We start from the raw sequence: 16,557 nt of genomic DNA on the forward strand, positions 1-16,557 counted from the left end.
TAATAATCAATCTAGAAAATAAACAAACTTCTTAAAAATGAAATGACGTGCAGAAGACTACCTACAGGTCATGACATCACATAATACGAACTTCCATCTGAAGAAAATTCAAAGTAAACTAAACAAAATATAATTAAATTTTCAAATGAAAAGTACGCATGTCCCTTGAGTTGGTACTAACATTTGTGTATATATCATGTCCAGGGTAATATTATTCCCCCCTGCTTTCTGTAAGCCTATATGCCGTTCTTTTATCATTCTAGAAAATTGAAAATACGTTATTTTTTCCCCCTTTTTTCTTAAATCATAGTCAATGTATGGTGTCTTGACCTAGTCTTCTGATGCAACGGTCTTGCCACCAACAGTTGAAAAACAGGTTGTCCGAGTTTCCTTAAACCTTAACTAATGTGTTTTACTTATAATTGCTGCATTCACTCAATCCACAATAATGAATATGCTTGAGGTAAATTCCCTTTTAAACGTTCGTTCAAAGACTAACATTTGCAAGATGTCTGTTTGCTTTCCCAGGGTTTCATTGATGCATCTACTGTAGTCAGACACACGGAAACCCTGTAAAGAATGTCATTAATGATAACATGTTACTGCTGTCGCTATGGTTTCGATCTATCCGATTACAATTTTGCCTGCGATCATCACTAATGCTTTCGTGGAACCAATACGTGAAATCTTAACATGTTTATCTATGAATGAATGGTTTATTGATCTTCAAACTTCGCAGCCAAATGGTTGAATTGCGTCTGTTTTGCATCGATAAAAATACTGTGAGACAAAATAAATTACATATACAAAACTAGCACAAAATACAATCATTACGACGACAACAACAACAACGAATCATCAGTACATTAATAGTGGCAATACACCTTGTACATTCTGTATATAAATCATATTACAACATAAGTAGAGTTGGGTGAAAAAAAAAGAAATCAAATCCAGTTTACATATATGTACCTTATATCCTCCATTATTGACATATCACAACCCTTTTAGCTAATAAAGAGGGTATAGAACAAATAGAAGAAGAGGGGAGGCGCGGAATGAGGAACGTTGAGAGATAGAGAATGCTACATTGTATATGAAGTGTGAGGCTGACAAGAACAGAGTGAGGAGGAGAGAGGAGAAAAAAGAAACACAGGCTAGGAGAGAAGAAAAGGGAGGCACAAAAGAAGAGCAGGAGAAATGCAAGGGTAAAGGAGGAGAAGAAGAAGAGTGAGTAGAGGGGAAAATGAAGGAAAGAAAGGGAAAGAAGTTGTATGCATCCGGATAAATATAAAAACAGACGATTCAAACATAATGAACGTACAGATGTAAGCACATCATTGCACTTCAGTTGAAATAAGGACAAATACATGCACTAACATAAACATATATCTATAATTATAAGCTTCTGCATAATAATACTACAAATTATTCAATCTCCATACAGTTCTTTTATTATCAAGATATATGCAAAAATAAATACACTAGGCAAATCTGAACATTATTATGCAACAACAGTAATGATAATAATGAGTCCGGCATTAAAGGGGATGGCTAGTAACTGATCCGTGGGAATTAGTGGGAAATCTGGGGGATGATTGTTCCAATCCTTGTCGGATTCATTTAAGAGTGCATTATATATCTATCGTTGTGTGAAAATTATTTGATTCAGAATGGCCTCATATTTAAGTAATGTGCAGCTTGATGTTTCCAGGTTAGCATGCCTGTACAGTGACGGGGCATTACACTACACATTACTTGAATATTAGACCGTTCTGAAGCAAATGGTTTTCACACAACAATATATATTATATAGTGCATGAGGCTGAATGCACTATAACAATATAAGCACCGACAAATTCTGAATTTGCCCCGAAGGCCAGTTATATTCAATGAGGCCGCAGGCCGAATTGAATATAATTGCCTGAGGGCAAATTCAGAATTTGGAGGTGCTTGGTACTTGTTATAGTGCAATAAGATGTCATGCACTATGTGATATATAAAATAGCATACATACCCAGGCAAGATAAGCCAAGGTCCTGTACTCCTAGATCATTTCTAACAGTTACACGTGTCTACACAAGCAATAATACCAGTTTCTTTGAACCTGTGTAGACAAAATCCTGAAGATCCAAATTCAACTATAGAGTCTAGGGTCTACGTGGTTATATCTAACGTTTTCTAGGCCCTACGATAGGTTAGGTCTAGGGCCCTAGGGGCCCTGGCCTAACGTTTTTATACTAGATCTACGTACACTGTACTGTACGTCACTTTTATACGAGCGACAGAGCTAGTTAACACTTGACCCTACAATAGGTCTACCATGGATCCTACTAACAGTAACACTAACAGTAACACGTTAGACGCCCTACTTACTGCACTGTGGGTCCAGGACCAGGACTAGATGATGTTTTGTAGGATTAGGGATCTACTGGATTTAAACACAAGGCTCGTGCCAGGCCCCATTGCTGCACATGCGGATTCCGAGAGTGTGTTGTGAATGTCGCAGTAAAGTTCATAGCGTAGCGTGATCAAAGAGCACTTAGCGTATACTGTACACACCACACGCTGCCCATTTCCACGGCGCATTTCCGCGTAGAATGTACGGAGAAAGCGGCACAAATCTTGGGTTGACTTGCTCAGTAATATCCGTCGGATTGATTCCTTTTTCAGAACAGTAGGAGTCCAAAATTCGTAGGGCGTATTTGATGGCATCCTTTGTGTCCTTATTGTCTAAGATACTGTTTATATAGATCAGTCTCTCTAAAAGTAGCGAACCTACTGTTCATTTCAGCTTCCATGTTTAAATCTACCGCTGAAAGTCTAGTCCCACACAGATAAGTTGCTGGCATAGCCAGCCTGCGAGAATTGAGAATAACGATAATATCGAGCAAAGCATATCGCGGTTGCGGCGCAATCGCGTTGATAAGGTGCGGGATTCAAGTACTCGATGATTAAAATGAGGGAGCAAAAACCGATATCAAATCGATAGTGGGTTATCGTCTGCAATCGTTATATTTTACGTGCACTATAACTTTTGTCGTGCACTGCCGGCCTGTATCATAAGTATGTATGCTATTTTATATAATTATATAATGTACTCCTAAATGAATCCCACAAGAATTGGAACAATCATCCCCCAGCATTCCCACAGATTCCCACTAATCAGTTACTAGCCATCCCCTTTAAATAATTGAGTCTTGAACTTTCACCAAGTCTTTGAACCATATACATGCGTGTATTCAAATTTCATAATCATAACTTGCTTCCTTTCTATTCTCTTAACCATTAACCTTTAGACTCTGACCCCATGACGCATGCCCCCCCCCCCACCCAAAAAAGTCAGATATTTCATACATGTGTGTAAACGCTCTGCGTTTCAAGAAAATCATACGCTGTACCTTCAGACGCGAGTAATCGTGGGTTGTGTAGTAAAATCACAAAACGTTACTAATTTCATATATACAACAGCAAAATGTACATAATATATACGTAAGGAGCTGCGACTTCAAAACTCGGCATACAATGGGCATTTATGCACATACCTGTATTTGTTCATTAGGTCCACTAGAAATGGTATGGGGCTTTTCTTGTACCTATTCGTTCTTCATCTGACACCGGTGAATGGGACGACTCTCCTCAGGGAACCAGTGTATGGGTTTTGTCTAGGAGTGGGCAGCCATTTTCGAAAGTGGGGTGATTTTAACAACGATTTGGCGAATTGACTGCACAAATCCGTTCTTCTTTCATAGAGAGATTGGAGATTGGTTAATTTGCTGGGCATTATCATATGTCTCATATAAATGTCCAAGCACAACTCTGAGGGCTCTTTTTTTAATCCTTTCTAGCTGGTTTCATTGTTTGGTAGTGAGACCGGGGTGTCAAACTGGACAGGCATACTCAACCACTGGTCTAACATACCCCTTTTAAACTGTGAGGAGGTCTTTCGATCTAAGTTTGAATTGTTTGAGTGACCTGAGCATGTACAACCTTCTGTTGGCTTGGGCGAGCATATTATTCACCTGGTACATCCCATTTTAGATCTGACCGCAACATTATACCAAGAACCTTCACTGCTTGAACCTCAAAAAGAGTTTCTACGCCTAGGTAAGTTGTATCGTACACAAAGGCAGCTGAGTTCGGCCAAAATCAATCCTCATCACGTTACATTTACTTAAATTTAACTTCATATTGTTAGCGATACACCATATGTGGAGATCGTCTAGTGAGCCTTGGATTGTGCACTGTGCACCTCTTGAAGTTGTTTATGCTATACTCAAATCATCTACATACTTCTAGTGTTGCAGATTGGAAGAAGTCAGGGCATCATTTATCAAGACCAAAAACAGAACGGGGCTCAACCGTGTTCCCTGTGGCACACCTGCCGTAGCAGGTTGCCAATCAGAGGTGACACCCTGCTAACGAACACACTGATAACGATCTGTCAAGAAGCTATAGCAATCCAGGGTACGCTGGACCGATTTGAAATAAGATTAATTAGTTTGGTAATGACAATTCCATGGTCCACTCGATCCAATGCTTTTGAAAAGTCCGTTGTCACCAAGGTTGAAGTTGCTCCTAATTTGTCAGCGCCCTTTGCAAGAAAATTTACCATGTCAACGAAGGCAATGTGTGGTGGACCTTCGGATCTACAACCAAATTGTTTGGGGTCTAATTTCATTGATATATCTGATATAAGCCATTTGGTGACGAATAACTCGTCTACCTTAACAAAGTGATCTGTGAGGGAAATCGGCCTTAATTTGTCTACTCTTGCTGGCTTTTCCTTAGGGATAGGGACAACGATTCCCCTTTTCCACCTTTCAGGTACTTCACCACTTGCAAAGGAACTGTTAAGGATAGTTGTTGATGGGTATGCTAACTCATATGAAAACATCTTTATCAAACGTGCAGGTACTTCATCAGGTCCAGCTGACTTTCCAACTTTAACCCGCTCCAACTGACGCATCACCTCCCATGGTTGGACTGATGGGGGAGGTCCTCGTGCTGGTAGGTAGGCAGGAATGTTATTGCGATTTAGTGGTGGTATGTCACCAGCAACCTGCACAAATTGCTTATTGATAGCTGAAGCTATTTTAAGCGCCTCTGATTGGTCCATATTTGGGACGTCGATGTTGGGACATTGCCGAGATCCAGGGGTCATGATTCGAATATGCCTGTACCAAGACTTTGGGTCTTCACGCTTAATATTATGAACACGGTCATGATAGAAACGATGCTTCTCCCTAGCGATGGTTCTGATCACTTTGTTGCTGCAGGCTCTCCACTGATGTTTGGATCCACTCGTGAACAGGCTTTGTCGTTGTTTTATCAGTGCTTTGAGGACTTTTCACCCAGGGCTTGTCATTTTGATGAGTTTTCACTTGTTTTGTTGGGAAAATCGATCGATGGCTGAATGCAGAGCTGCGTAGAAAGCATCACATTTTCCTGCAGTCTCACTTGCATCACTGTCGTCACTCCAGGTATGGCTTGATATCCATCGACTGAATGATCGAATGTCGGAGTCTGAGTACTGAGTACTCGTGTGTGCACAACATACTTACACTAGAAGGGAGCTCTGTTGCGGGTACCACAAGACAATATTGTGATCACTGAGTCCAAGAGGGGATATAATCTCCGCATTTCTGTAAAATCTCATAAGGTTTGTCATTATCTTGTCCAAGAGCTCATTGTTACGTGTAGGGGCCTTGATAATTTGCTGGAGTGATATATTTTGGCAGATGGTATCAGTGTCCAGTTGGTTGAAGTCCCCGAGCACTACGAAGCCAGCATCGGGGTGTTGCGTGCGGATTGTGTCGACACTGGTAATGAGATGGTCAGTCAAGTCTGGCTCGATACCACAGTTGGGTGCACAATACACTGAGGCAATGTAGATGATGGATACCTCACGTGGAAGCCTTTGGTCGGATTTGACACCAGACCACCTCTATGTCTCTCGGGACTGGAATTTCAGATACATGCTTAGGGGATAGGTTGTCTCTTACGTAAATTGATACACCTCCTCCTCTCCTCTCGGTATTTGTCAAAATGTGTGAAGCCATTTATGTCGAAGAAGTCTACAGATTCACTGGTCATCCATGTTTCACTGAGGACACAGACATCTATCTCATTATTTATCATGAATACGAAGTTCATCAGCTTTGTTTTTGAGAGATCTCACATTACTCATGAGGAAACGAGGAAAGTTATACCTAGGTGACTTTTTCTTAAAAGCATTTGCGGCTGTCATGTGGACCAGGTTTGAAGGATTGACTGATAGAACCATGTTATTGGTTCTTGTCCTATGCAAATATCCTGTAATCAATACACTTATTGGGTGCTGAGTGTGATCAGTACCGCAAGGGAGCTCACCGTTAGTTGCAGATGGTATGACGTCGTTCATGTCCGCAGACTCTGGATGCAGATTTGGCGGTTGATCAGCAACTACTCGTTTGGCTCCACCTCTGGTCCCACAACGTGTTTTGCGTTTCCTTCCTATGCCGAGGGATGAGATTATGCGCCAAAGTTGGTGGGGAAGCCTTTGCAGCTTGTCATCTGATATGAAGGGGTTCAATTTATACAGCAAATTCGTATCATATCTCCAGCCTGTAGTAGTAGTAGTTGTAAAGTAGCCACAGTGTTGCTGCAATATGGTATTGGTTTCCTGGTATACTGCACAGGGTGCCTGACATGTACATTGGCAACAGTTAAATACATGCATTGTCCTAGTCCACGGTCAGGGCAGAGAAGCACAATGATCACAGAGAGTCTCCACAGGAGTGTCCCCATTGTTGTCACTGGTCTTCAGACTCCGCTATAGTCTGTACAGGCAAGACTAAGTATAGTGGAGTGCCTGGCTATGATGGCTGCACACTACTGGAAATGAAGACAGGCTGTAAAAAGGTAGATAGCTAATACTCATCACCAATAACACCAAATGTCCAGATCACAAGTCCAGCGTAATCCATGGGTTATATGTGTCACAGGGGACTTTCCTCTGAATGTGGGGAACGAAAGTCCTCCCTGCGACTGGGATCTTTTCTATAGTCAAAGGTTGACTTTCTCTAAATGCAGCAGATTGTTAGCAGACCATTCACTCATTCAACTCTTTCGACTTGTGCAACTACAGTGCCTCGAAATAAGTAGTCAATCACACAGTGTTCTTACAATGTAACAATCAATAAGATTTATTATACTGGTCTCAAATTGTGGTAGTTTACAACAATAACATAGTACAAACTTGAATACAGATATCCAATTCCACTTGATCTTGAGCTTGGTTGCTCTGCTCGTTGGTTTATTCTAGAAGCTCCCGTGCTTGGTTGCTCTAGGTTGTCGACGATGCCCTGCCTGAAGTAGCGGGTCGTCTCCCCTGACTTCTGGTCCTCTCTGGAACCGCAAACTGTGGCTCTCTCTGGAACCCTAAACGGTGGCTCTCTCCCTGGAACCCTAAACGGTGGTTCTCTCCCTGGAACCCTAAACGGTGGCTCTCTCCCTGGAACCCTAAACACCCTGTTAATTTAATAACATGATACCTCCCTTATAATTTGTGGTCTTTAGTTATTCCTGATTCTATTCATATAACTTCAACAAAACATATAATTATATATTCCATCATATTAACATTGATTAGCCACACATAATTTCCATAATAATGTTTCACCATGGATCATTATCTTTCATTGTTGAATAGGGGTGATTGATCAGCCCATTAAAATCTAAGCGTTGTTCTAATTCTCTCTTTCTTTAACAATGCAATTAAAATTCGGTTTGACATACAAACATCACACATGCAATGCAATATCGGGAATTACATAGGAACTTACATGGCATAAACAACTTCAATTAAATGATTGTGTACTTACAACAGTTGTTGGTGTTTACACTCGAATCCTCCTAGATTCTCTGCTGGACGGTCAGGCTGTCCAAGCCGAAATGCAACAATCCCTGAATCATACTGATTCCAAATACCACTCTGCTACTCTAACTTCGCAATCTCGAAGTACCGTAGCCTGGTCCTGAGTGTTCCGCAAATAATGTGGCATCTGAATTTTATGCCCAAACACTGCATATTTATACATTTGTTGGACCATAGGTCTCCATGTAAAATTAGTTAAATGAAGTCAAGTGACTTCCTAGAAAGTTTTCATAGAAGTCCTGCCCCCTTTTCTTATTGGTTGGCGTTTTCTGTCTGTCAAAACTTTCCTGAGCATCTCATTTTGCATTGGTCAAGCCCCTGCTTGACATCATCACTTCCTGTCCACGGAAACCAAAATTCTTTGAAGTGGTCCTGTTTTGACCTAGCTAGAAACTTGTGTTTGACGTCGTGAATGACGTCCACGTACCAGATAGTATGATGCATACTACCAGGGATACCCTTTCCTCGTGTGTTGACGTCATGTAGGGTTTACTCATCCCCAAAACATTTAATTCCAAATCACTCTCTTTTACTTTGATTGTGCATCGCAACATCTCCTTATATGGTTATTTTGATGCAAGCTTTTGTCTTTAAAGCTGCACTTCTTTTGTAACCATTGCGATAACATCAATTTCTTACATGAGCTACCTAATAAACAGTACCATTGTAGTACAATGAGACAATTTATTACGTGACAAATACAAAATATGTCATATCCTGACACAACCCCCCATTTCAAGATAGTACTGCTATCTACAATAGTATTTTCACGTATGAACTAATTTGTCCGTACATACACATGACAATATCAACATTCGATAATCTCCTTGCTATGGGTAAACATGCCCCTCTTACTCTGGACATCGGCTAAGGAAGTCTGCCCCAACGTTATCTGTTCCCTTGACAGCGGTCACGTGGTAGCGGTAGGATTGGAGGGCAAGTGCCCAGCGCAAGACTCGGTTGTTTTGCAACTTAGCCTTGGCAATGTACATGAGGGGACGATGATCCACCTCAAGTTCAAACTCTCTCCCATATAGGTAAACATCGAACTTTTTTACTGCCCATGCAATTGCGAGGCACTCTCGCTCTATGACGGCATACCGTCGCTCTGTGTCTGACAACTTCCGGCTGATGTATGCGATAGGGAACTTCTCTCCCTCTACGCGCTGCATCAGTACTGCGCCGATGCCTACGTCAGACGCGTCGGTCGCCAGTATGAACGGGGATTCATGGTCTGGAAGATGGAGAATGGGGGATGAAGTCAGTCGGGACTTCAGCGTGTTGAACGCCTGCTCTTCCAGGGGTCCCCAGTCTACGCGGTTGGCTCTGTCTTTCTTTGTTAAGTCCGACAGCGGTGCGGCGATAGCTGCGAAGTTGGGTATGAACTTGCGGTAATACCCAGCTAGCCCTAGAAACGCGCGCACCTCCCGCTTTGTTTGCGGCACCTCCGCCTGCAAGATCTGCTCTACTTTCTCAGGGTGAGGCTTCAGCGTGCCGCCACCTACGACATGCCCTAGAAAGTCGAGAGTCTTGAAGCCCACATGACATTTACTTGGCTTCGCGGTCAACCCAGCATCTGCAAGCCTCGAGAGTACAGCTTGCAAGGAATCCAAGTGTTCTTCCCAGGTCTCGGAGAACACAAGGATATCGTCGATGTAGTTCACTACATTGTCGAGTCCAAACAGCACTTCTCGCATCAGCCGTGAGAAGGTAGCTGGTGCACTCACCATACCAAACGGCAGCACGGTGAAGTGAAACAGGCCTTCAGCGGTGACGAATGCTGTTTTCTCCTTATCAGACTCGGCCATGGGTATCTGCCAATACCCCTTGCTGAGGTCGAACTTCGAAAAGTATTTACCTCTTGACAGCTTCGCTAGAAGAGTGTCAGCAATCGGAATAGGTTCTGGATCGAACACAGTTATAGCATTCAATTTGCGGTAGTCGACGCAAAATCTGTTACTTCCATCCTTCTTTTTCACTAGTACGATCGGTGACGCGTACTTGGATCGTGATTTCTCTATCACGCCCATCTTTAGCATTTCGCTCAATTCTGCTTTTACCGCAGCTTGCATAGATTGTGGTAGGGGATACGGCTTGCTTACCACGGGGTCAGCGGTAGTAAGTGTCACTGAGCATTCCATCGCGTTTGTTCGCCCTGGTACATCGGTTAATTGCGCATCAAACTGATTTAGCAGATCGGTTACCTGCGCTGCTTGTGACTCGGCCAGTTCCGCATCTATCATCACGTCAGCCACGCTCTCATTTTGCGATAAGGCGGGCAGTCCTATGCACGGTCGGTCGAGATCGGGTTCGACCTCCTCTCCGACTACGGAGATGGCATTCGCTTGGACTTCATTGTCCCTACTTCGCGCACGGTCAACATACTTCTTCAAGAGATTAACATGGTAGGTCTTGACCTTGCCATTGACCTCAACTCTCACATCACATCGCCCTAGTGTGCCTGTGACCGTATACGGTCCCTGCCATTGCATCAGGAGCTTGCTTGCGCTCGTTGGCCTCATAATGAGCACTTTGTCGCCAACCTCAAACTTTCTGTCACGTGCCTTTGCGTCATAGTACTTGGCATATCTTTTCGATGCGCGCTTGAGCTCCTCATGCGCCACTTTGCAAGTCTCCTCGAGTCTCGCTCGTAGGTCCACAACATACTCGTATGTTGTTTTGACCTCTTCGTCGACTGTTTCCGCTTCCCAGATTGTCTTAATCAGGGAGAGAGGTCCACGTACAGTCCTGCCATACAGCAGCTCAAACGGACTAAAGCTAAGGCTAGCTTGTGGTACCTCCCGATACGCGAACAACAATGCCGGTAAATAACGGTCCCAATCTTTGGGTCGCTCTGCACTCATTCGTCGCAGCATAGCTTTGAGAGTTCCGTTGAATCTCTCAACCAACCCATTGCACATGGGATGGTACGGAGTTGTGTTAAGCTGCTTTACGGACAGCAAACGCCCTAACTCCCTCATTAGCTCAGAAGTGAACTGCGCCCCTCTATCAGAGAGAATCTCATCTGGCAAACCTAAGCGGCTAAACATCTCGACAAGCGCCTCAGCCACTCGCTCGGTTTCAATGCTCGGTAATGCAATAGCTTCTGGGTAGCGAGTTGCATAATCGACCAGCGTCAAAACATACCGATTCCCACGATCGGTCTTGGGGTCAAAAGGTCCTACGAGGTCAATCGCCACGCGCTTGAACGGAGTATCAATGAGCGGCATGCTCGCGAGCGGCACGCGACCCACGCTCCCCTTATTCACGGTGCGCTGACAGATATCACATGATATGCAATATCGCCGGACGTCATCTCCCATACCTGGCCAATAGAAGCTTTGCTGTAATCGGTCGAGTGTTTTCTGCGTTTTTAGGTGCCCAGACATTATGCCGTCATGGGCAAGCGCCATTAATCCATCACGGTATGCGCTCGGTACGGCCAATTGTCGAACTGGCTTGCCATATTCCAATTTTGTAGATTGGAATTCGCGATAGAGCAGGCCTCGATGCACGAGAAACTTGCTCTCATTTCCTTTGCTTGTCGTCGTTTTCTGACCACTCTCTGCTGCTCGCCAAGCCTTCGCAAGCGTCGGGTCAGCTTTTTGCGCTGCTTCATACTCACCTTTACTCGTCGCGAGTGAGAGTGCACTTGCTGTCGGCAGTGGTTTGAGGGGTTTCGCACTTTGCGCTTTCTGGCCACGTGTCTCTACCGCCCCTCCCTCGGATGATTCTACCATCTCTTCCTCCTCTACCACTACCTCGTCACTATCAAGTGACCACTGTGGATCGGGATTATTTTGGTCCCTGACCCCGGGAATATTCCCCAAAATAAGCTCATACATTGGGTCTTCCATAACCAGAGCTTCCACTTCCCCAGTGTAGAAAGGCGTGTCTACCCATACCCTAGCAATGGGGAATTCTCTGACAGTCCCGTCTATCAAAACCACCCTCTTCTTCTGCCCTGCAACAATCTGAGGGGTTCTAACAAACACTGACTTTACCACGGCTGTACTACAGCCACTGTCCCTTAGAACGGACACTACATGCCCTCCTACTTTTCCCTGAAGAACAGGCATGTTCACACCTGATGGTCTGACTCCCGAAGAGCATCCTGCCTCGAGAAGGGGTATTTCATCCCCCGAAGCTAGCTTCACATACGAGCCCGGCTGTCTTGCCGTTTCATATCTAACGGTGTTAGCCTCAATACAGGCAGCCCCCTTTCGGTCCTGACTAGTCTTCTCCTCAGACCCCTTTATTTCATCCAAAGCAGCAGCCCGGTTTGGTCTCGGACTATTCGTTTTGGCCTGGCAGTTTCGAGCCATATGACCTGCCTTCCCACAAACATAACAACCACTTGACCCCTTATTTTCTTGTGGGTCACTGAATTTGGAAGCCAAATGACCCTGACTTTGGCCCTTGTCAGGTCACTTTTGGTCTTTGTAGGAGTGGTTCTTTTGTTCCTTATGGGGGTGGGCCTGACTGTATTGATCCGCTAGCTTCGTCATTTCATCTAAGTTTGCCGGATGTCTCTCGCGGACAAACTGCTTCAGCTCTTTCGAGCTCCTGGCATAAATTTGATCCATTATCATCAATTGAATTAAGTCATCAAACTCAGCCCTAAAACCAGCTAACTCTAACCAACGCAAGAGATAGCGCTTCAGCCTCTCGGCTAACTGACTGTGAGTCTCGCCAGGCTCTACCTGCGAGCTCCGGAATTTAGCTCTAAATCCCTCTTCGTTCAACTCATACCTTTGGAGTAAGGCGGCCTTTAATTCATCGTAATCATTTGCAAGTTCTGACGGCATTCGGGAATACACTTCCAGGCCTTTGCCCGTCAACAGTGTACTGAGGGGTAGGGCCCACTGAGTTCTTGCCCATCCCATACTCTCAGCGTATCTCTCAAATCTGCATAGATAGGAGTCTAAGTCATCTGTTTTCTCATTGAAAAGAGGTAATTTCACCTTTTTCATGCCATTACTAGGAGAATCATTTCTAGGTCTGGCTGCTGCAATTTGCAGCTCCAGCTCTTTCATTTCTTTCAAATGCTCCCTTTCTTTCTGTCGTTCATCCCTTTCCTTTTGGCGCTCTTCTCTGAGCTTTTCTTCCTTCAAGTCTAGTTTCTCCTTTTCATCCCTAGCAAAATCGACCAATTCCTTGCCTGTCAGCCCTGCCTCCTTCCCCACTTTTATGAGTTCAGAATACACATCCATTGCAATGTACAATCACGTTACTATAGCAACAATCACCTCAATGTAATCTGACCTTAAGACACTGGACCTTGAGCCTAACTCTCACTGGCCAAGCAAGTGGCCACTGGCGGTCTAACCTTTGGCTTCTTGTTTCGAGTTGTCAGTTGCACATATTGAGTTGACTGGTCTAGTTTCTAACTTTTAACAATTGCTGCCCGGGTTCTCCACCAATTCTTGTCACAGGGGACTTTCCTCTGAATGTGGGGAACGAAAGTCCTCCCTGCGACTGGGATCTTTTCTATAGTCAAAGGTTGACTTTCTCTAAATGCAGCAGATTGTTAGCAGACCATTCACTCATTCAACTCTTTCGACTTGTGCAACTACAGTGCCTCGAAATAAGTAGTCAATCACACAGTGTTCTTACAATGTAACAATCAATAAGATTTATTATACTGGTCTCAAATTGTGGTAGTTTACAACAATAACATAGTACAAACTTGAATACAGATATCCAATTCCACTTGATCTTGAGCTTGGTTGCTCTGCTCGTTGGTTTATTCTAGAAGCTCCCGTGCTTGGTTGCTCTAGGTTGTCGACGATGCCCTGCCTGAAGTAGCGGGTCGTCTCCCCTGACTTCTGGTCCTCTCTGGAACCGCAAACTGTGGCTCTCTCTGGAACCCTAAACGGTGGCTCTCTCCCTGGAACCCTAAACGGTGGTTCTCTCCCTGGAACCCTAAACGGTGGCTCTCTCCCTGGAACCCTAAACACCCTGTTAATTTAATAACATGATACCTCCCTTATAATTTGTGGTCTTTAGTTATTCCTGATTCTATTCATATAACTTCAACAAAACATATAATTATATATTCCATCATATTAACATTGATTAGCCACACATAATTTCCATAATAATGTTTCACCATGGATCATTATCTTTCATTGTTGAATAGGGGTGATTGATCAGCCCATTAAAATCTAAGCGTTGTTCTAATTCTCTCTTTCTTTAACAATGCAATTAAAATTCGGTTTGACATACAAACATCACACATGCAATGCAATATCGGGAATTACATAGGAACTTACATGGCATAAACAACTTCAATTAAATGATTGTGTACTTACAACAGTTGTTGGTGTTTACACTCGAATCCTCCTAGATTCTCTGCTGGACGGTCAGGCTGTCCAAGCCGAAATGCAACAATCCCTGAATCATACTGATTCCAAATACCACTCTGCTACTCTAACTTCGCAATCTCGAAGTACCGTAGCCTGGTCCTGAGTGTTCCGCAAATAATGTGGCATCTGAATTTTATGCCCAAACACTGCATATTTATACATTTGTTGGACCATAGGTCTCCATGTAAAATTAGTTAAATGAAGTCAAGTGACTTCCTAGAAAGTTTTCATAGAAGTCCTGCCCCCTTTTCTTATTGGTTGGCGTTTTCTGTCTGTCAAAACTTTCCTGAGCATCTCATTTTGCATTGGTCAAGCCCCTGCTTGACATCATCACTTCCTGTCCACGGAAACCAAAATTCTTTGAAGTGGTCCTGTTTTGACCTAGCTAGAAACTTGTGTTTGACGTCGTGAATGACGTCCACGTACCAGATAGTATGATGCATACTACCAGGGATACCCTTTCCTCGTGTGTTGACGTCATGTAGGGTTTACTCATCCCCAAAACATTTAATTCCAAATCACTCTCTTTTACTTTGATTGTGCATCGCAACATCTCCTTATATGGTTATTTTGATGCAAGCTTTTGTCTTTAAAGCTGCACTTCTTTTGTAACCATTGCGATAACATCAATTTCTTACATGAGCTACCTAATAAACAGTACCATTGTAGTACAATGAGACAATTTATTACGTGACAAATACAAAATATGTCATATCCTGACACAATTTTTCGTCCTGTTGCCATAGTAGAAAGTCAGATTTCACTAAGACACTCAAAATAACAGATTTTGACGCACAGGTGACAGCGGAGCTGCTGAAGCGCTTCACTCACTTCACTTCCCTGTATTGAAAGGAATCATAGACTACTGAATAAAAAAAGTGCATCATAATATCTGTACATGTCTAGGCCTGTATAGAGAGAGAGAGAGAGAGAGAGAGAGAGGGGGGGGGGGGGGGAGGGAGAGAGAGAAAAGGGGGGGGGGGGGGTAGAGACTGTGAATTCCTTTATATGCCATGAGGGGTTTCATGTAAAGGATAGATTTTGATTTCGGTCTATTTTGATTACTGATTTCGAGATCATTCCTATGAACGCAGGTCGGAAATCCCGTAGAACCAATAATAATAATAATGATAATAAAAAAATAATAAAAAAAAAAACGCAGCATTTCTGTTTCAGATCGTTTCTATGGGTATTTTGGGGTATTTTGTTGGTATTGTTGGAACCAACTGAAAAGCCCAACAGAGGCCAATAGAATTCAATATCATCTTTATCATGGTGAGCTTTATTGAAAATTTGTTTTCAAGCGAATAATGGTTCAAATGACATTTTTCATATGCCTGTTCCATTAAATTCAAATGTTTGTGATTTGAGCAATTATTATGTATTGAATGGAATCATAGATTACTGAATAAAAAAGTGCATCATAATATCTGTACATGTCTCTATATACATGTAGATAGCCCAATACACTGGATCTGTGTATAATAGGCCTATCACAATCAAGCTATGCGTCGCTAATCCTTAGAGCTTTTGATCAACATGGATTAGGAAGAAGAAACTCGTACGGTATCCATGCAGTTTCAAAACTGTCAGGTCGTCGACTATTTTCCCTGTCCATAATTTGCGATTTAAAGGGCACAGGGAAGAAAAATTCCCGTAAAAGTAGAATCTTTGCATCACAAAACCAACACAAAGTCGCCAGACATGGACTTTTAGTTAAGGGCAGATCCTGAAAGACCAAACTCTAAGCTTTAATATGATGTATAAGTCGAATCAAATGGAATCGTCTAACCTATCTAAATATTGGAAAGATAGCATACACTCTGGAAAGTGTGAACAGCGAAAAGAGAAATGAAATATGATATACATGTGTATAAGGTTTATTCCCCCATTTAATCTTTACCAAACCATGTTACATAGCTGTGCGATGAACGGGACACACACACACACACACACACACACACACAACAACAACAACAAAAAAAGGATGTAAACCCCTGGAGCAACAACGATGAAGGGATTATCAGATTAAGCTGAAATTTACCATGCTCTTTTAACATATTCTGTCCATTATTAATGCCAACTTGCCAACTTGCTAAAGTAGTAGCATTAACCCTTCAGCAGTTATTAGAGTTGACTATAGTTATGATTTCACTTGTTAAGGTTACAAATCTTAGCGATTGGTAGTTGGATGTGAGATTTGGCGTCAAGCTATCACAGTTTTTTTTTTTTTTTTTTGGTTTCAAAGCATACATACTGGGCATAACTCTA

The 16,557-nt window shown here is 43.0% G+C and overlaps 1 protein-coding gene across 1 annotated transcript; it reads right to left on the minus strand.

The window, feature by feature from the left end:
* Window positions 1–8,769: 8,769 nt before the first annotated feature.
* Window positions 8,770–12,243, minus strand: LOC139738021 (uncharacterized). Its single transcript, XM_071648686.1, has one exon. It carries the CDS (start codon window positions 12,241–12,243, stop codon window positions 8,770–8,772), a length of 3,474 nt encoding a protein of 1,157 aa, XP_071504787.1.
* Between the last annotated feature and the right edge of the window lie 4,314 nt (window positions 12,244–16,557).

Source organism: Diadema antillarum, unplaced genomic scaffold (genome assembly GCF_040938485.1).
Source record: "Diadema antillarum isolate AM-2024a unplaced genomic scaffold, OU_Dant_1.0 seq00000719_RagTag, whole genome shotgun sequence".
Lineage (NCBI taxonomy): Eukaryota > Metazoa > Echinodermata > Echinoidea > Diadematoida > Diadematidae > Diadema > Diadema antillarum.